This window comes from Ursus americanus, chromosome 6, assembly GCF_024610735.1.
Source record: "Ursus americanus isolate L20-20 chromosome 6, mUrsAme1.1.p, whole genome shotgun sequence".
Classification (NCBI taxonomy): domain Eukaryota; kingdom Metazoa; phylum Chordata; class Mammalia; order Carnivora; family Ursidae; genus Ursus; species Ursus americanus.
In genome coordinates, this window is record NC_142132.1 from 27,089,571 (window position 1) to 27,109,122 (window position 19,552).

General features: G+C 58.6%; 3 protein-coding genes across 9 annotated transcripts; 1 reads left to right on the forward strand and 2 right to left on the reverse strand.

Annotated features, from left to right (window-relative positions):
• Window positions 1-60: 60 nt before the first annotated feature.
• Window positions 61-10,507, reverse strand: LZTS2 (leucine zipper tumor suppressor 2). 3 transcript variants are annotated; one of them, XM_045802901.2, is made up of 5 exons: window positions 10,074-10,507; window positions 4,284-4,733; window positions 3,001-3,663; window positions 2,186-2,443; window positions 61-1,397 (listed from the first exon to the last, which is right to left on the reverse strand). In XM_045802901.2, the coding sequence occupies exons 2-5, from the start codon at window positions 4,689-4,691 to the stop codon at window positions 714-716; spliced, it is 2,013 nt and encodes a 670-aa protein (XP_045658857.2). In that variant the 5' UTR covers window positions 4,692-4,733; window positions 10,074-10,507; the 3' UTR covers window positions 61-713. The 3 variants fall into 3 exon arrangements, with proteins under 3 accessions (XP_045658857.2, XP_087718908.1, XP_045658858.2); XM_087862782.1 differs by lacking the exon at window positions 10,074-10,507 and adding an exon at window positions 7,287-7,843 and having other exon boundaries at window positions 3,016-3,663; XM_045802902.2 differs by lacking the exon at window positions 10,074-10,507 and adding an exon at window positions 7,287-7,841.
• Window positions 10,508-12,524: 2,017 nt separating this feature from the next.
• On the reverse strand, window positions 12,525-17,721 carry TWNK (twinkle mtDNA helicase). Of its 5 annotated transcripts, XM_045802896.2 has the most exons (6): window positions 17,532-17,683; window positions 15,786-15,912; window positions 15,358-15,598; window positions 15,097-15,204; window positions 14,646-14,787; window positions 12,525-13,732 (listed from the first exon to the last, which is right to left on the reverse strand). In XM_045802896.2, exons 3-6 carry the CDS (start codon window positions 15,477-15,479, stop codon window positions 13,412-13,414), a joined length of 693 nt encoding a protein of 230 aa, XP_045658852.1. In that variant the 5' UTR covers window positions 15,480-15,598; window positions 15,786-15,912; window positions 17,532-17,683; the 3' UTR covers window positions 12,525-13,411. The 5 variants fall into 5 exon arrangements, with proteins under 5 accessions (XP_045658852.1, XP_045658850.1, XP_087718911.1 ...); XM_045802894.2 differs by having other exon boundaries at window positions 15,786-17,721; XM_087862785.1 differs by having other exon boundaries at window positions 15,358-15,621; window positions 15,758-17,721.
• Window positions 17,722-17,759: 38 nt separating this feature from the next.
• MRPL43 (mitochondrial ribosomal protein L43) lies at window positions 17,760-18,947 on the forward strand. The gene is made up of 3 exons (XM_045802899.2): window positions 17,760-17,894; window positions 17,984-18,090; window positions 18,206-18,947. The coding sequence occupies exons 1-3, from the start codon at window positions 17,764-17,766 to the stop codon at window positions 18,445-18,447; spliced, it is 480 nt and encodes a 159-aa protein (XP_045658855.1). The 5' UTR covers window positions 17,760-17,763; the 3' UTR covers window positions 18,448-18,947.
• Window positions 18,948-19,552: the final 605 nt, after the last annotated feature.

The following is a 19,552-nucleotide window of genomic DNA, read 5'->3' on the forward strand; positions in this document are numbered from 1 at the left end:
AAATTGAGGGGGGCTGGGGGGTCAAAGAAGTTCCCATAATCTCTACCTAGCACACTCATCTTTTTTTAAAAACAAAAAAAATTTTTAATTTTTTTCTTTGGGTTTGTACAAGAAATTTACAGTGTGGAAAAATATACAAGTGAAAACGAGGCCATAAACCTGGGTGTGGGGAGGGGCCACTTGGTCACAAACACAAATAAACAAGACAATTCTGAGTTCTTCCTTTGGTCTGACTACAGCCCCCTCACCTCAGGAGAGAGGCTGCAGGGCTGGAGCCTGGGGCTCAGACCCCAGTCCCAGCCCTGTCCCCCGACCCGGGCAGGTGGGGGCAGGCACGTCTGTAGCAGCCGGAGCCGTCTGGCTCTCTCTGGCTTTGGGGTAGGGGAGAGCGTGGGAGCGAGGCAGCCCCCTCCTCCTCCCACCCCCTGGCGTCTGGGACAAATGCGGTTGGCAGAGTGGCAATGGCAGCAGAAGTGGGGGTGACATGGGTCAAGTGAGTAGGAGCCTCTGCGTGACAGTGAAACGGGGACCTTCAAGGAGTCTGATCTTGCTTGTCCGAGTCATAGGGCCGCCCCAAGTTCCTGGCAGAGGTCCAGAGGCCTGGATCCCAGGGGACGAGCGGCTTGGGGGCCCGGACTTTGGGGACCTCCGTGGACCTGAGGCTCCCGCCCCCCTTCAGTGGAGCCCCCTGCAGATCTGGGATGCTGAGGGCCCTAGATTTCGGTGGCGGTGATCTCCTCCAGGCAGATGCAGGGGGCCGGCTCGGCCAGGCCCAGGTCGGCGAGCTCGCGGGCCTCCAGCTCCAGGCTGAGCTGCTGCAGCTCCTGCTCCAGCTGCCGGTTGCGCCGGTACATCTGGATGTAGTTGTGCTGCAGCTGCTTCTGGTAGCGGATCACCTGCTCCTTCTCCGCCTGCCAGGCCTGCCGCTCGCCCTCGAAGCCGGCCCGCTGCTCCTCACCCCGCCGCCGCTCCCGCTGCAGCTCTGCCCGCAGCCGCTCCACCTGGGCCCGCAGGCTGCCCCCGACCCCGGTGGCCGCCCGCTGCACCTTGGCCTCGTCGCTCTCCGCCAGGAGGAACGGGTCCGCCGTGGCAGGGGGCACGGGGGGCTCCCGGAGTCCAGCCGCCTCGGTGTCCAGCTGGCCAGCTTTCTCTCGGAGCCGCTCGGCCTCCTGGCGGTGCCGCTGCAGCTCCTGGGAACAGGCCTCCAGCTCCAGCTCCCGAGCCCGGGCCGCCTCCTGCAGGCCGCGCGCCCGGCCCTCGCTGACCCGGAGCGCGGCTCGGGCTTCTCGCAGCGCCACCCGCAGGGCCACCAGCTCACTGCCCTTCTGCACCAGCTCTGCCTGGGACTCCTTCAGCTGCTGCTTCAGCAGGGAGATTTCACCCGACTTCTGGCACACCTAGGGTGGGAGGGGGTTGGGAAGGGTGGTGAGAAGCCTTCTCCCCGAAGGTCAGGCCCTGAGATCATGCGGGGTGTTCGGGGACAGCTTGTTGGATCATGACACCCATGACATGGCTGGAGACACTGAGGCGAGCCTAGTGACATGCCCGAGGTCGTACGGCAAGTAAGTGGCCGCAGTAAAACACCCAGATCATTTTCCTTCAAAGCAGGTGACTTTAAACCAGCACAGGACACCGGGCCGGGCCGGTGGCAGGTTTTGCAGGAGTGGGACCCACTAGGGCAGTGCCCACATTGCCACTGAGAGGCACCACGGCGTTTTGGTGAGAAGCGCAGACACTGGGCCACATGGCCTGGGTTCAGATCTCAGCTCTGCCGCGGACTAGCTGTAATTCTGCACTCCAGCCTTCTCGTCTCAAAAACGCGGATGGTAACAACAGCGACCTCACAAGGCTGTTCTGAGGATCGGAAGATCCACTCTAAGTAACAGCTAGAAAGTTCCGGGCGCGTAGCAGGCTCTATCGTCTTATTCTTATTGGTCGGGAGGCAGTGGATGAAATGCCACTGGCTACTGTGAGCACTTGACCCGACCAATGAGACCTAAAATGGTGGCACAAGGAGACACCCCCCCCCCCAGAAAGGGAGGTCAGAGGGGGATCTTCATCTCCCAGAGGTGAGGATGGGGAGGACCTCCGGGAGTAGCAGGCTGAGAGGGGGGTATGGCTGGAACCCGGGGCCCAGGGCTCGTCCCGGTAGGCCCCACTCCCCGGCCCTCCCGGCCTGGCCCACCTCCCACTTGGTCTCCTCGAGCCGCGGCCCGAGCTCCCGCTGCTCCCGCTCGAAGGTGGCGCAGCGCCGCTCCAGCTGCTCCCGCTCCTGCAGCAGCTGCGCGAAGTCGTCCTGCAGCTGCCGCTTCTCCTGCTGCAGCTGGAGCACCTGCAGCTGGAGCAGCTGTTGGGCCCGCGGCGCCCGCTGGGCCTGCGCGGGGCCGTCGTCCCGCAGCGCCTCGCGCTCCCGTGGCCAGTGCCGCTGCCGCTCCTCGTACGCCTGGGGACGGAAGGCAGACCTGGGTCCCGGGGGCTCCCCCAGCCTCCGGCCTCCCCACCCCTGCCCACCGCTCCCAGGTCACCGACTGCTGCTCTGGAGGCCTATGGCTGCGCTCGGGGACGGGAGACTCCATTCAACCATGAGAATAATTATGACAACTCTAGTCACGACCACTTCTAGGATTCTAGAAACAACGTCCATAATAGCAAACACTTCTGCAGGAATTCCTAGGTGCCAGGCGTCATTCTAAGCCCTCCACAGCCTTTGCTTTACTTAATCCTCATAATAACCGTAGAAGGCCAGAAATCTCCCCATCTACAGCTGAGGAAAGCGAGGCTCAGCACCGGGAAGGGTCTTGCTCAAGCCTGACAGGCAGGAAATGGCGGTGCCGGCTTGGACTCCTCACCACTCCGGAGGTTAAGCCTGACAGCTGGGCCGGGGACTGCCCAACACCTCGCCTGCCCCCCTGCCCCCCAGCACACACAGAAATGCTCCTTGGCCTCCCAGCTCCTGTGGACATCCTGCCGCACCACCCCCATTATCGCTGCTGACCACACCTGGCACATGGTCACCTCACTCTCGTCCAGACTGTCCCGCAGCTGCTGCAGCTCTGCCTCACGGTCGTGGAGCTTTCCTTCCAGGACACAGTGCAGCAGGGCCTCATCCGAAGGGGGCGGAGGGGGCGGGGGCGGGGGCGGGGAGCGCTCCCCACAGGAGCTGCTGTCAGGGGAGGCCCGGGCACCACTGCCCAAGAGCCCCCCAGCCACACGGCCTCCCAGGGAGCCTGTGCTCTTGCTGGAGGAAGATCGGCCACTGTCCGAGTGGGAGGGCCCAGTAGGGGCCCCTCGGGCTGGCGCGGGCAGTGCCCCCCGCCCAGGGCCATGGGAGGGCAGGTGCCCGCCTGGGGAGTGGGTGGCTGGCTCTGCACCCCCGGTGCTGTAGGTGGGCAGGCTGGACAGTGAGTTTCGCCCGGAGTCAGACAGTGTCCCCGACGGGCAGCCGCTGGCCCAGCCACTCAGGGCCAGGGGTTTGTCGGCAGCCGAGGAGGAGGAGGAAGAGGAGGACGAGGCAGGGCCCCCAAACAGCTGTGTTAGGCTGCCCTGGCTCCCAGACAGTCCGGCGGCCCGAGGACCCAGGAAGCTAGGTAGGGATGGTGCCCCTCGAGGTTTGGGCAGCACTGGCTTGAAGGCTGTTGGGCGGATCAGGATTTTCTCCATGTTCTGAAATGAGGTGCCATGTGACACTGGGGATGAGCTGCCCAGTCTTTCGAAGCCCTTATCATACTCCCTGCCCTCCCATCTGGGGTCCCCAATCCCCCACACATTCATAAGAATTCCACCGTCTGAGGGTCCCCTGATATCCTTTACACCAAGCCATTTAGAAGGTTCGCCTCTAATCATTACAACAGCCACACGAGCAAAATAGTATCACTGTGCCCATATTACAGATGAGGAAATGGAGGCTCAGCAAAGTTAAAGGCCTCGTTCAGAATCAGACGTGTAGCAGTTGCACAGTTACGAGAGACTGAGCAGCTCACACTTATTGAGCACATGCCGTGCGACAGGCACTAGGCTAGACACTGACGTACATTATGTGATGGAATGCTCCCGACCATCACAGGAGAGCTGACCTGGTGCCTCCACAGACACAGAACCTCTGGCTCAGAAAACTTAAGTGACTTCCCTGAGGTCATGCAGCTAGACTGAGGCAGAGCTGGGATTAGAACCCGGGGAGGTGAATCCGCAGCCCACATTCTCTCCTCTAAATCGGCTCCCAAATTCCAGCTTTTTCGGGGGGCTCCTGATTCCACCCGGGCCCCAAAGGAAGGGCTGGTCCTCACCTTCTCCAGCTTTCCAGAGACAGGGATGAGCTTGGGTGGGGGGCCACGGAGATGGGCATTACGTGCCCGCTGTTCTCGGGCATCCTCGATGTCACTGCTCGGGCTGGGCGGTGACTCTGTCCGAAAGTCCTCGTTGATGTAGGTGAAGCTGGTGCCAGGGACGGCCTTCCTCGGGGGCACAGCCGGGCACAGCGGCTCCTGTGCCTCATAGCCACCCCGTAGCAGGCCATCCTGCTGGCGGAAGAAGGTGGGCCCAGGGGGGCCGTGGTGGCGGGGAGGCGCCGGCCCCCCAGGGCAGGGCCGGCCGGAGATGAGGCTGCTCACGCTGCCCATGGCTGGAGCTTGCGGGGCAGTGGTGGCCTCAGGAGCGGGCTCCAGTGGCACTGGCAGAGTCTGCACAATGGCCATGGCGACAGAGGCTCAGGCCTGGCCAAGGGCCTCCAGGGGAACCTGTGAGCAGGGCAGTGGTGTCAGAGTCCCTTCACCTTGAGGCCCCTTCCTATACAAGTCCCTGAGTCCCTCTCCTGACCCCTTGCCCCACATCAAACAGCCTCCTGACATCAGTACAAGCCCCGATCCCCCAAGGCTCCTCCTCCAGCACTGGCGTGAACCTCGGATCTTCCTGGGATCCAGGTCACCGCCCAACTCTGGTCTGAACAGGGCTAAGGGCTGACCCTACCAAGCAAGGATGAGGAGGGGAGGGAGGCTTGGTGGTTGTGCAGGGCCCCAGCCCAAGCCTGCATCCCTCACAGAGGCTGGGACTCAAGCTCATCAGGCAGCTCTCTGCCGGCTCCCAGCACAGGTTCCTGGTCCCCTGGGACCAGGTGGCCTCATTAGAGGGCACTTGGGGCAGAGGCAACCTCAGGGACAGAGTCAGCAACTCAGATGGTAATTAGGGAATAAAGAGCCAAGGCCGGGCAGTGCCCAGCCTCCCCCAGCTGGGCCTCAGTTTCTCCCAGACGGAGAGGCGGCGAGGGTAGAGCTGGCCAAACAAGAAACCCAGAGCGCTGAGGTAGCCCACAGGAGCGCTCTGGGGTCTCCTGCTTTCTAGAGGTGGATGCAGGCTCGTGCTTGCTTCCATGACAACTCCTAGCCTCACCACACCCAATCGGTCTGGCCGAAAGGAGCCGACACAGGCCTGCCGCCAAGCTCGGCTTCTGTGAAACCATCCGGCTGTAGACATTCCCCAGAGTAGCCCCGAGGGGATGCGGGTGGAAGCCCCACCATCACCTCTGGCAGCTGCTCTCAGATCTCCCTTCCCTGGACCCAGCGAGGAGGGCTCCACCTCCCCAGGCTCCGCTCCTTCCTGGAAGGGGACAGCCAGTCCCCGCCCGGAACTCCCTCCCCAGTCCTAAGGCCGAAGACCAGGGCGCAGGCATGTGCTGAAGTCATCACGCAGAGTGGGGGCCAAGAAGTGGACAGAGAATGGCGCAGGGACAGGAGTTTGCACTGATCTGTGTGCGGAGACTACGCACAGGCGCGTGGAAATGAGTACTCACTACGTGTTACATGAAAATGTGTGAACACACCATGAACGAGTGCGTGCGAGGATATGTAGGTTTGAATAGCTGCATCGGGACATTCCTATCATTCGCATGTGTGGATTAACACATCATAAGAGTACACGCGTGTGTTCACTGGGGTCCCTCAGAAAGTACGTAAAAGTCATAACTGCATATGTGATAAGTGAATTCGTGGTGCATGAGTGCAACTATCTGCGAGTGTCTCTGGGTAGATGTCCCTTCAGGTACACACGAGTTATATGTAACCCCCCCGGATCTTGCACGAGCATACGAACAGGAACGTGAGTGTGCACAAGTGTGTACAGAGGAGTGTGTGTGGACAGAGCATGTGTGAGAGCATGGGTGGGAGCCTGGGGGACAAGCAGGGCCAACTGGGTGAGCAGGAGCCTGGTTCTTGTCACTCCCAGGAGTGTTGGGAAAGGAGAGACACATTATCTGACTCCTGTGCCTGGTCTGTCCCCCTTCTTTCTTGCTTGTATTCCACTAGGCCCGCCCTCCACCTCCCCACTCAAGTCAAAGGACCCTAAGAACCAGGAAGGTATCCAGACCGAGGGTGGAGGAGCTAGGGGTGGGAACCTGGGGGAGAGCAGAGCCCACCCACCAAGTGCCAGCCCTGGGCTAAGCAGATGGCACACCCCATCTCCTGCCCTCTCCCACACCACTCCAGGGCACGGAGAAAGCTGTGGGGAAGGGGCTTCTTAGGGGGCCAGGGAGCCTGGCACCTCTGTCTGCATTTGCCCACTTCAGTGAGCACTAAGAAAGTGAGAAGGGGAGGAGACAGACGGACTCCGAGAAAGACAGGGACCCAAAAGACAAGAGACAAAGACTCAGAGAGGCCCAGGGTCAGCAGACAAGAAGACAGGCTGACCCAGTGAATCCCATGGAGCCAGGGGCCCCTAAACCCAGAAGAGATATAAAAACTGGGCCCCCAGGGCCAGACACCCAGGGAGCCAGAGCCAGGCCTCTGGAAAGCCAGGCCCAGCCAGCCGGGCTCCAAGAGCGGGAGCCCGAGAGAGAAGGAGGGGCAAGTGGAGGCTCCATTTTGAGAAATGCGTTGTGGCTGTGGGAAAGGGAACCCCTGGCTCTCCCCAGCACTCCCCGAGTAATCACTCCGGCCCAGCACACACACACCCCCCCCTTCGTGGGCTGGGGGCCGCGGAGCGCTGGGCTCAGCCAGGGCCCCGGGCAGGTCTGGCTAAGCTGAACTCCCACAGACCTGTTTTGGGGGCTGAAGAGTTGGGGAAAGTCTCCCCCCACCAAACTCCAAAGACCAGTCAGGCGGGATCAAGTCTGGGATCACGAGTTCCCATTCCGCGACAGGAAGCTGGAGCCCCCAACCCACCCTCCAGAGCGCCCCCCCCACCTTTCCCCGCTTCCATTAAGTGGGGGCGGCTGGGGGTTGCCGCCTCCCTACCGGTCCTCCGCCGCGCAGAAGTTGGGGGCGCCCCCAGGTCACCTCCCGGCCCCGGCCCCCCCTCACCTCCGCCGCGCCGCTCCATGCTCGGCCCCGGGCCGCCCCCAGCGCTCCACAGGCGCGCCGCCCGGCTCCAGCCCGCGCGCGGCCACTCGGAGCCGCCCGGCCCGGCCCCGCCTTCGCGGCGCCCCCGGCCCGACCGGCCCCCGTCCGGCCCGAGTGGGCGGTGCAGCGCGGGGGAGGGGTCCGAGGGGCGTCCCCGCCCCGGGCGCGGACACGCGCAGGCACCCCGCGTCACGCGAGGCCGGCCGGGCGCACGCGGGGGCCGCGCCGCGGAACTCAGGATCCACTCCCCCCCGCCCCGAAGGTCGGTCGGCTCGGGACTCGGCGGCGGCGGCGGGTCACCCTCTACCCCTACCCGGGCCCCGGGGCCAGCGGCAGCTGGTCATTGTTCGAGCACAAAGGGCCAGGCGCCAGGGCGGCCGCCCTTCCCCCTCCGCTCCTCCAGTCGAAGCCTGCCCCGCAAGACACACTCTCCGGCTTTGGAGTCCAGAGCGGGGCGCCGAGGGTCAGCTACCCCCTCACCCTCCCCGGCTGTCGTGCCCTGCTCCCCAGGAAAGGTCCGGGACCCAGGCTCGGGCCGTGCCTGCCCGCCCTCCCCCCGACCCAGCGGTTGATGGAGGCATATTCGGACTTGCGGAAGTGGCGCCACCTGGCGACATATTCGGAGAATACACCGTCACCCCCTCAACCTTGGGGGCCCGTACCCGGTTCCCCAGCTCCGTACCCTCTCGACCCCGCGAGCCCAGGCCTGCCCCGGGCGCGGCTGTCTGCTCCCCTGCCTTCCTTCAGAATCATTTGTTCAGGGAGAGTTCATTGCTGGGTTAGAGGCAGCCCCTGCCGCCCCCCGCCCCCCCCACCCCCCGCCAACAATCACTGGGGTGAGGCGGTCCAAACCTACAGTCCGAACCTACACCAGCCTCACAGCTGACAACACTCCTCTGTCTTCTCAGGGTCACAGATATTCTCACCCTCTCGCAAACAACACAATCTTCTTAACACCCACACGACCTTTCCCACACTCAGTCCCACGCAGCCACAATCACACAGTCTCATCCATCACGTGGTTCCACGTTCCTTCTTTCCATAATCTTTCAGGCCAACGCACACACAGACATACTGGGTGTCACACACCTTGTTGTGCACAGTCTTTCACATCGACTCAGAGTCCTTCCTACCGAGTAACAATCTTAAATGGGCTTCGTCTCCTAAGCATCTTTCACACATTGGTGGTCTCATTCAGTCAGACAACTTACACATACACGTGGTGTTTCACAAACATTCTACCACACAGACTTTCCCCCAGGGGTCTCTGTGCCCCAGTCAGGTCAGCTGATGCCCACACCCCTGGGCAAGGACCGCCTCCCACCCCCTACTTGCATCCCCACCCCCAAGGCCAAGGCCTGCCAGAGCTCCTCTGCCCCAGGAAGGAGCATCCCCCCCTTCCAGGCCACAGCCCTGGCCGGCTCTCAGCTCTATTTTTAGCTCTATGGAAAGGGTTGTTTTTCTTTCTTTTTCCCTGGAAAGGGAGACATAGCCCAGCCACCCTCAGGCTCACCCCAGACCCTGATCCTCACAAGAACAGACTGAGCCCCCCCTCCCTATAGAGACCCCCTCCTCTGGCCTTGCCCTGATCCCAGCCTCTTGGGGCACCAGGAGCCTCCTCCCCTTTCTGGCAGCCAGCCCAGAAGCTCAGGCAGCAGCTGGGCTCAGCATGTGTGTAGGGGTGGAGGGTGGGGCAGAGAGGGAGGCAGAGGGCCGCTGCCCACTCCCCCATTCCCTGGGAGGGAAGGGAGATAGGCCTTCTAGGGAAGGGAGATAGACCCACTCCCGTATTGAGGGGACATTTACCCTCATGCATTCTCTGGGAATGGAGGGCTTCCACTCTTGCACGAGTGGGCTTTCTGCTCCCACAGTGAGGGGAGGAGCTCCCAGTTCTGCAAGGAGGGGTGGTGGTAGGAAGGGGACCCACCGGCGCTCAGGCTCCCCAGACTGGAGGTATGGGGCGGGGGCTGCAGTACACGGCCATCAAAAATAGCGCCCTCCTCCGATACCTCCAGGGATGAAGATACCATGAACGTGTTCGCCTGAAGGAAGGAGAGGAGCCCAGGTAACTCCACCGAGCCCGACAGTCTTCGGTCCTGCGCTACCCGGACTCCAGGGGGCGTTGTGCTCCCATTTCTGGCGGAAGGCTTAACATTTCTGGAGGCGGAGAAGGGAACACAGCCCGACTGGAGACCTGGCTGACTTGCCCAGGACTGGGGAGGCAGGTCCTTGCCCTGATGCGGGGGTGGGGGAGCACAGCCCACTTGTCTGCGAAGCGATCACGTGCTCGGCGCCTGTTTACGTCTTAGTCTTCACCTGTGGGCGGCCAGGAAGCAGGAACCTCCGGAGGTGTCCCACCCGGCCCGCCCCCGTCGGCGGTCACCGGGCAGCCCTTTTCTCCCACCCCGTCAAGTACGCGACAGCAGAGCACCCTGTCCGCTGGGGGTCCGTGTGGGCCCCTGTTCCAGGGACTGCAAGGGTAGCCCACTGGGCGCGTCCTTTCCTGAGTGCACGTGTGTTCCTGTGTCCCAAGTGCGTGGGTCTGTGTGCGCGCGTGTGTGGATCCGTCGGTGTGAGTTTCCGTGTCGGTTCCCAGTTCAGGCTCCTTGCCTGCACCCCCACCCCCACCCCATAGTGGGACCCCCTCCTCACTCCAAAGCCCGGCTTCCCCAGACCGGGAAAGTTCGCTCCGGAGCCGGGATGTGCGGGAGGCTGGAGTTCCGACACCTCCACGGCCCCCCCACTCACCCAGCGCCACCTGCGCCGCTGCTCCAGCTCCCGCCCAGCTCCTGCTCCAGCGCGAGCACCTCCTCGCCGCAGATCTGCCGGCTCCCAGCCAGCTCCGGGCTTCGGACTCCGGGCGCCCGCCTGGCCCGGCCTGGTGGAGCGGGGCGGGGCGGCTGAGGCCGCGCCCCCGACCCAGGGAGGGGAGTGGTCTGCCCAGCACCCCCTCAACAGCCGACCCGGTACCCAGCCCAGCGGTAGCTCGACGGTGGCCTGAGGCTGCCCCTTTGGCCTCCGATTTCACAGCTTTCTGGATTTGGTTTTCGACCTGGGGAAGGGACGAGCTGCACGTGACCGAGAACTAAACTACCTGGCCGCCCTAACCAAGTTGGTGATAGGGCTTTACTGCCACCTGCCCTGCCCTGTAGGGAGCCAGATCGGGTCCACTCTCGGCTCATTCCCCAGGAACAAGGAAAACCTTTAGGAAGCAGACAAAGACTGCTCGGGTTTCACCAAAACAGACCCCGCCCCACCCTCCGGTCGGTCGGAACTGCCCTTGCAGAACCAGCACCTCCCCTCTCCGCGGGAGTAGGTGTTTGCCCAGGTGAGCCTATTTGCCAGTTCTGGCCCCCCACAGAGCATAGCCAGGCTTCCCTTCGACTCATAAAGTTCCACCCACAGGCAAAAACAGGAAGTTGCTCTGTATAGGGGGAGGCACCTAGGGTTCCCTCGGTGGCCCCCAAGGCAGCCTGTGGGAAGGCGCAGACTGTGTATCTACAGGTATCTGGGCCATACTTGCAGCCTGAGTACTTGCGCAGCAGGAGTCCAGTGAATTTAGTCTCTTCTCAAACCCACCTGTAGTAAAGAATCTACTGGAGGACAAAAGCTGCCCCTTCACAGACAAATATGACACTAAATCCGAGGACAGGGCTGCAGATTCAGCTGGACCCTGCTTGGCCAGGCCCTCCCTGAACTCTCAGGGAGATTCTTAATACCCAATTGGATATAGGCCAAGACCAGGTAATTTGCCTCAATCCACCCTGGTTTGGTACAGGGACAGTGGCTCCCAGCGACCTTACACCGCACCCGGGGATCCCCCACTGCTTTCTAGGCTCCAGGGACTCCTGAACATACTTTGGGCTAATCTTATGTGAGGAGTTTAAGACAGGTGTGCAATGGAATGCGTTTGTATAGGGGGTGGGGCTGGGGGAGCATTAACTTCCCCTCCCATCATTCTAGTTTGTGCTGTGGGGGGGGGTAGTCTGCTAGGAGGGTAGGGCAAGACAGGCAAGTGCGTCTCTATTCCTCTATCCCCAATTCAGAGAGACCTCAAAGGTCCCCTAACGGAAATCCCTAAAGGATTGCCTGAGAGAGAACACACCAGGCGTTCCCAGGAGACCAGCATCCTTAGCGGTAGGAATGACCTGGTGGTGTACATCTGGAAGGCATGGTTGGTGTTCAGTGTTACAGACCCTCGATGAGGCGTAGACCAGCCGGCGGCTGGGAATGATTACTGCGGGATTAGGAGGCCTGGCTCCAGCCAGTCTGGGAGAGACCCCCAAGAAGGGAGGCCCTGGAGGGGCTACCCCCTCCCTCCCTCCCCCGTAGGTTCTTCCCCAGAGAACAGCTTTGTTCCAGGGTCTGTTTCAGGAGATAGTTGTAGCCACAGTTCTCACACACAACAGACCAGAGACCCCATAGCCTTCCACAGGGCCCCAGAAGCAGCCCCCTTAGGTGGACTGGGAGAACTTGATAAGACTTCAAGGGAGCAGGAAACTTCTGCCCACCCTTACAAGGGCCCCAACCCCTCAGAACATCTTGCATTCTGACCGTTCTTGCATGCAAATCTAAAGGGAAAATGGGACTTTAGGATATCAGAGGAAGTGAGATGGGAAAGTGCCCTCATTTAGGACTATTTCTGACAAGGTCTCTAACTTTGCTATTTCCTTCAGTACTTGTTAAAAATGAGGAATCCTATACCTTTCCTCAGACCTCCAGAATTAGAAACGTCTGTGTGTTTACTGGGGAAGAGAGTAAGCCCTAGGTTCTGCATTTTTAAAGAATCCCAGGAGTTCTGACACATGAACATAAGAGAAACACTGAGTGTAAAAGGACGAGGGAAATGGATGGGGAGACAGATAAGAAGACACTGAGCATGAGTCCACATTGAGAGGTAGGTGAGTGGCTCCTATCACTTAGGAACAGCTGGTCAGGCAGGGCCTAGGCATGTGGCCCAGTGACCCACACCTCTGCCAGGGATCACATGGAGATCCTCAGGGAAGACAGGGATAAAGAGGCACCATCCTGTCATCCCTAAGCCAAGAAGAGGCATAAAGGGATGTGTAGGTCAAGGCCCTTTAATGCCCCTGCTTCCTTGGGAGTGCACAGCTCAAAGACTCCCAATTCAAATCAAGAGGAAAATCCAGTTATAGACTGGGGAGACACCTGGTGGACAAATAAGAAAAAACACAGAAACAAAGGCAATGGAAAATTTTTTTCAGTAAAACTAGAAAAGGCTCTACAAAAAGTCATGACTGTGTCCACTCCAGTGGTCTGAGGCAGCATAACACGGAACCAGTGTCCAGGTGGCAGGCACTCTGGGCTCACAGCTTTCTTCTCTGGCCAGCTTCCACCGTTGGGGCCCTGATATTACAGGGCCAAGCACCAAGGATCCAATGGCAGCGAGTGCCACCTCATGGCAGGGTCTAGAGTGGGGAGCAGAGGAGTCTGATACTCACGGTGTCACCCTGTGGCTCCAGAAACCTAGGCTGGAGTTTTGGCAAGAAGTCCTCTGTTTCCTTCCAGGTTCAGGGGCCTGAACCCAGTGCTTTGAACTCCATTTGCTCATTCCCACCTCAGGGCTTCTGTGTCTCATTTTCCCTCTGCTTGGAATCCTCTTTCACCAGATGTTCACATGGCTCAATCCTAGTTCTTTAGGCCACATCTCCAGTGTCCTCTGCTTAGAGATACCTGTCCAGACCTTAAACTAACCTGTAAGCATTACTGCATTGCTGTTTTTTCTTCATAGTATATCTCACTGTCTAAAATTATGTTTTGTGTTTGTTCATTATTTTTCTTGTCTCCCTTACCAGACTGCAGGTTCTCGGGAAGCAGGGACCTCATCTCTAGTCAGTGCTCTATTCCTGGGACTTAGAACAAAGCCTGGCACACAGGAGGTTCTCAAATATTTGCTAAATTGAATTCTTTCAGTATAGAATTCTGCCCTAGGTTAGGCCCCTCTGACTGAGGAGGGTCCCTAACTTAGGACCACAGGACAGAGGTAGCCTTAGCGGAGGGCTAAGAAAGTCTATGTCCCAGCTTGTCCTGTCAGGCTCGTTTCAGGGTCCAGATCTGCACTGCCTTCACCTTGAGGGCTTGGAGGGGTTTGGCTGGTAGGGGTGGTGGGCCTGACCCAAGCAAGTCTCAGAGTTCTGGGGCACAGCCCCCTTTTTGCCAGAAGAGGGCTTTTTGGTCACCAGCCCATTGTCATCCTTGACCTTCTTGAGCCGAGCCTTGCTCTTTGGTGGTATGGAGAACGTAAGAGAGCTCTTGTTGAATTCCAGTGGGAAGACACCTACGTCTCCATCAAAGCGGTTCTTGGACACCTGCAGATACCGTTTCCCTGGACCAGTTACCAGCTTCCTGTCCTGTAGAATCAGAACGTTGTCCGCTTCCTGGCTTGCCTGGGGGATGGGGGCAGAAGGAGGAAGGAACAGTGAGAAGACATATGAGAAGGAGAAAGGAAGGCTGAATGTCCAGGGAAGAATGGCAAATCTCCCTGAACTATTGATCATGATGATGGGGCCACTTGCGTACTTTCAGTTCCTTGACTACCTCACTGCCCTGGATTCTGTACATGCTGTTCCCTCTGCCTGAGACACTTCTCCTCCACAGCTCACCACCCTACTCAACCCCAGCTTCTTATCATTCATTCAGGACTCGGTCTGAATGTCACACTTCATCAGAGACCATTCTTGATCCTCATAAATAAAGAACAACTATCTTTGCACTTCTGTGTCCCTCTCTTGCCTAGCTCCATGTTTGTCCCATTGTGGCACAGTTTGTGCTCCTTACCCTGGATTCCCTGTGCCCAGCCCAGGCCTAGCATGTAACAGGTGCTCAGCATATCCCCGGAAGCTCCAGGATCGGGCTGGTCCTGCTGCCCAGAAGGCCCTCCCATTTATTCAACTATTTAACACTTACTGTCTGCCAGAACTCAACCCAACCTCTGTCGACGCCTCCTTTCCCCAACGGGCAAGGAAGTCTCCCTAGATGTCCCAGGCTGACTCAGATGTCTTGTTGCTCCCCAAATACCTGTGTTGCCTATCGTAGCTCTTATCATACTGAGTTACAATCACCGTCTATTTTCCCCACTGGATGATGTGAGCTCGTGGGGGTAAGGGGGGCAAAGGACCAACTATTACCAGCCTTTATATTCCTAGCACATGTGTTCCTCATGTCATGGCCCCAGAGGCAGCTGTCTCCTGCCTCTTCCAGGTGGACAGTCAAGATGATTTAAGGCTGAATGAGGGCCATTTGTGGTCACACTTGTCCCCTCTACTCTCCAAAGCTTGGGCTCCTCTAAAGGCCACTTACTTTGGCTGAACCAAAAATCGATGCTGTCTGTAGTTCCTTATCATCATCCTCCTTCCGGGGATGAATGACCAGTGTCACATGGCAGCTATTGTCTGTTGCAAACTTTCGAAAGGCCCCAACGATGTAGTCTTGAGCCGCAATCCTGCCCCAATCCCAATAAAGACATTATCAGACACAAACAGAGGGACAAGAACATACGCATACTCTTGATTCATTCACATCTCCCCACAAACCACCCCACCCCACTCTACCCAAGGACTCACACTTAGATCCCTATCCATACTTCCCAGTGCCACAACCCACACCTCTATGAAGACAGAAATACACATGGGGTGGTGTGTACAAACACACATGTCAGAAAACAGGAGAGTACAGTGTGTGTGCCTAGGGGGCAACTGCCTGAGAAGACATGTGTGTTCAAGTGGGTTCCAGTGAGACAAGAGGATGTCACCTGTCTGTGGATAGCTGCTCATGCCCCATCATGAACTGCAGATTGTCGATGACCACATGACAAATGTCATAGACGTATACTGCATGTTGCATTGTGTCTATTACAGTCCTGGGAAGAGGAGGAGGCAATGAATTCAAGAGTCAATTACAAGCAGGCTCTCTAAACCATCCCAGCAGAAAAGCCAGCATTCCTGAAAATTCTGTTGGGGATCTGTCCTCCTGCCCTCCCATTCTTTGAAAACCCTAAGCCTCGGAATCTTACCTGATGCTCTGTTGCCCATGGAAAGTCATGAAATAGAGAGGCAGGTCCTCAAAGCGGTCGGCCCACTCGTCGTATTTGTCCAATTGCTCTTCTAGCCTCCCCACAGCGAACTGTGTCAGCATGACCCGGGCTAGTCTCACGTTGCTGATCTCAAAGCTACCCCAGAGTGTGTTTACCCCCTGGGTACACAAATCCAGGGCATACTCACTGATGAACGTTGTTTTTCCACTGCCTGTTGGCCCTGCAGGGGGGTTGAACACAGACCTGGGTGAAGGAGGAAAGTTCTACCCTTAAAACCAAGACCTGGAGCAAGGGCTTCAAAGTTGGGAGAAACCTCCTCTTTAACATTTACCATGGCCCAAACCCACATGCTTTTGTCACCTGATCCTTTGCCTCTTACCCCAAGTAGTGATTTCCCAAGGGCTCACCTGTGAAGACTGTCAGCTCGCCCTTCCGATGTCCCTTCAAGAGACGATTGAGGTCTGGGAAGCGGTTCCAGCGGATGCCAGCTGCCTGCTCCACATTTGACAGTTCTCCTAGCACCTCCTCCCGAAGCTGCCGGAAAGACACGATAGACTTGTGCCAGGCGGGCAGGGCAGTACGCAGAATACGAGAAAGATTTAAGCCTCGGTTCAGGGCCTCCAGGGGACGGGGCTGCTGGTCCCCAGGCCGCACCAAGGAGCATCGCTTGGGATTCAGTTTTCGGGCAAACAACTTGGCAGCTTCCCAGGACCGAAGGTCATCTCCCAGCCAGAGCACAATACGTCGAAACTGTTCGAGGTAAGGGAGCAAGGCAGGGGGTAAGCAGGCCGTTCCTCGGGGTAGGGCAAGGGTGGGCAGTCCTGTGGATTGGTTCAAGGCCAGGCTGTCCAGCTCTCGACTGGTCAGTACCACTTCAACATCTCGCCGACTGATCAGTGGTAATCCAAACAGATTGTGGTAGACACCAGGCCGGGGAATGGTGGTTTCCTTATAGTGCACTTCATCTCCCTGGCTTTCAGCACTCAGTAGCTTCAGACCTCGTAATCCCAAACCTCCAGGGGAGAGCCAAGGGAAGACAAGGCTGCGAGCAGGCCGCAAATACCGCACACTGAAACGCCTGAGTGTGTCATCTGTCACTTTGGTAAGGCCAAACATCACACGAGCCAGCTGGGCCTCCTCTGGTTCAGGAAGCTCCCAGAGAGGTATGGCTCGGTCCCAGATCCTTCGGACTTCCTCACTGTCCTCAGCTTCCGGGGCCTCACCAAGCAGGACCCCCTCTCTGGCCCCTTCCCCTCTCCCCTCCACACTGGCCTGGAAGTCTTCCCAGCTCCCCTCTGCTAGGCTGGTCATGCAGAGAAAGCGACCTGTGGTCTTGTCAATGAAAAGGCTGAAGGAAGCAGGAGCACCAGTCTGGTCCTTGAGCTGCAAGGCCTTCACAAAGGGGCTTGGTGCCCGCAGGCAGCTGTGGCCATCCTGGAAGGGGATCCCATGTGCCCGCAAATACTGGCGGATTTCGGTTGCAGTTACAGGCAACACTGGTACCTCCAAGGCTGGGAGAGCCTCCTTCCTGTACCGTCTGCGAGGAGGGCCTGGAACCAAGCTTCTGGGCAGGCCCCTCCGACCCATCCACTCCCCACGCAGAGGCAGCAGGATACGGAGGGGGTACCCACCTCGAAGGAGAACCCACATTCCTAGTCCAATTGAGGAAGTCACTAATTGAAATGCTTTCCGTTCTTGGTTTGGGTGCCTTCACTACGTCAGAGCCTAGGGATCCTCTTCACAGCACTATACGGAGCCCACTTGCGGTGGCTTTTTTCTTCCAACTGGTCCCTCATAAACATCTCCCTGAATCCTCTTCAGCCCCTGCGCAGCTATTTCACATCTAGGCCCATCTTTCACGTCCGTGTGCCTCTATCTGGCTCTCTACCTCTATGGCCCTTTACAGCCACCGCCTCACCTCTACGACCCTCCACACTGCCCCTCACCAGTGTGCTTTCTTTAGATCATCTCTTCACCCCTCCCGCCCGGCCGGGGAACCTCCTCGTCGTCCCCATCTCTCCCGCCGCCTGCGTCGTTCCTGGCCCCAACGCGCTAGCCCCCAGATGGAGGCCCTTTTCACCGCTCCTTCCCTCAAAGGGGACTCGCCACGACTAGAGCGCCACCGGGCGGCTCCCGCCAGTCCCCGCGCTCACCTCGTCCCCGCGCCCGTGTCCTCCCTTGGCTCTACTGACAGAAGCAGCTCGCGACCCTGACCGAGCGTCACTACCCTCCTCTCGCCCCTCTCGCCCGCAACGTGGGTCACTGGCGCGCCTCTCGCCCTGACCGGGGAAGCAAAACTCCCGGGCGCGGGTGTTCCCGGAACCGGAAGCTTCTACGTTCGCCCCGCCCCGCCAGGCTGGCCCGAGCTACCTGGGCGCTGCAGCCATGACGGCGCGCGGGACTCCGAGCCGCTTCCTGGCCAGTGTCCTCCACAACGGGCTGGGTCGCTACGTGCAGCAGCTGCAGCGTCTCAGCTTTAGCCTCAGCCGCGACGCGCCGTCGTCTCGCGGCGCCAGGTGAGCCGGGCGAAGGGCGCCGGGTGCTCTCCGGGCTGAGGTGGCCCTGGGTCAGAGGTCGCTGTGCTTACTCTTCTCGGCTTCCTCAGGGAGTTCGTGGAACGGGAGGTGGCCGACTTCGCCCGACGGAACCCAGGGGTCGTAATATACGTGAACTCGCGGCCGTGCTGTGTGCCCAGAGTAGTGGCCGAATACCGTGAGTGGGTCTGGACGAGGCTGGAGGGCGGCATGGTGGGCCGGGCTCGCCTTCCTCTGGTCTGACCCCTGATCCATCCATCCGCTTCCTCTCCCCCACCCCCTCCGTCGGCCAGTTAACGGGGCAGTGCGCGAGGAGAGCATCCACTGCAAGTCAGTCGAGGAGATCGCGACGCTGGTGCAGAAGCTGGCGGACCAGTCGGGCTTGGAAGTGATCCGCATCCGCAAGCCCTTCCACACGGACAGCCCTAGCATCCAGGGCCAGTGGCATCCCTTCACCAACAAACCGACAACGTTGGGTGGGCTGCGCCCGCGAGAGGTCCAAGACGCTGCCCTAGCCCCGACGCAAGTGCCATGAAGAGTTGCCCCACCAACTCCAATCCCAGGCTTTGGGCTCTTACCCCAGGGGAGGTGGTTCTTCCTCTTCCGGTTCAGGGGAATTCCAAGCCCACACAGGTAGACGGAGCCCACCAAAAGGGAAATTGACGCCAAAGCTTTTGCTTGGGATAAAGAAGAGCTGTCTTTTCGTTGCTCAGGAGGAGGGGCAGTGACTTTGTCAGTCTCCCAATTCTTCCCCATTTGACATCCCTGAAACTTGACTCTTCAAGGATATCACAGGCATTTATTTCTGAAACCCAGATTGATGATAATGATCTCAAATCCTGGCCAGCAGTTTCAAGATTGGCATCTGAAGAATCCAGTGTCCTAGGCCTGCAGCCATTGAGCTACAGAGCTAGCATCTTATACTCTGCTGTGCAGCTGGCATTAGGATAACCACTTTATATCCGTGTGAATGTTTAGATTAGAAAACTGAGGTGAATAAATTTGCTCAAGGTTACACTTGAGGCCTTCAAAATATGTGTAGATTTTAAATATAACCTCATTTTTCATTATCCTAAAACCAGAAGCGGAATATATAACCCTTCGGTATGGTTAGCATCAAAGGCCATGTGATTAATCTAGTCCTGACTCTTGGAGAGTGATTCTCAGGCCAGATCCCTGGTAACAAGCTTGCCCTGGTCCTAACTATTCCGCAAGACAGGCCCCTCTGCAGAAAGGAAGTCATGGTGTCCCTTGGTGGGGGAGGGGAGGTACTGAAAAGCTTCTTGTGGATGAGCAAGAGAACTGATAAACAGGGAGCATCTTCTAGGCTTAGCTAAAACAAGGGGGAGGAATGGTGAGGAAGAGAGCCAGGAGGTAGAAACCTAGAAACCTTTGTATGAATTCTTGAACAGTTGTAATTTTGTTTGTCATGTCCTTATCATCATGATCAGTGAGTAGTGGGAGCCTTATAAAGGCCTATATACCTGCCCAGGGCAGCCGGATGGAAGCTGAGGATCCCAGCTTTCTCTGCAAATGGTTTTATGGGGAGCAGAGCCAACCCTGCAGCACTGTTTCCGTAGGCTCAGAAGCCTGCCCCCTGGTGATCAGGGAAAGCCAGTCTAGACCAAGTGGAACACACA

Bases quoted from the DNA above. Each gene is read 5' to 3' on its own strand.
- LZTS2 (XM_045802901.2), bottom strand. From the start codon at position 4,691: ATGGCCATTGTGCAGACTCTGCCAGTGCCACTGGAGCCCGCTCCTGAG. The intron at 2,444-3,000 runs GTGTGGTCAGCA...TTCCGTCCCCAG, and splicing joins GTGAGGTGACCATGTGCCAG to GCGTACGAGGAGCGGCAGCG. The intron at 1,398-2,185 runs GTGGGCCAGGCC...CTCCCACCCTAG, and splicing joins TCGAGGAGACCAAGTGGGAG to GTGTGCCAGAAGTCGGGTGA.
- TWNK (XM_087862785.1), bottom strand. From the start codon at position 17,028: ATGTGGGTTCTCCTTCGAGGTGGGTACCCCCTCCGTATCCTGCTGCCT. The intron at 15,622-15,757 runs GTAAGAGGCAAA...TCCTTCACCCAG, and splicing joins TTGGGAAATCACTACTTGGG to GTCTGTGTTCAACCCCCCTG. The intron at 15,205-15,357 runs GTAAGATTCCGA...TCCTCTTCCCAG, and splicing joins CATGGGCAACAGAGCATCAG to GACTGTAATAGACACAATGC.
- MRPL43 (XM_045802899.2), top strand. From the start codon at position 17,764: ATGACGGCGCGCGGGACTCCGAGCCGCTTCCTGGCCAGTGTCCTCCAC. The intron at 17,895-17,983 runs GTGAGCCGGGCG...CGGCTTCCTCAG, and splicing joins CCGTCGTCTCGCGGCGCCAG to GGAGTTCGTGGAACGGGAGG. The intron at 18,091-18,205 runs GTGAGTGGGTCT...TCCGTCGGCCAG, and splicing joins CAGAGTAGTGGCCGAATACC to TTAACGGGGCAGTGCGCGAG.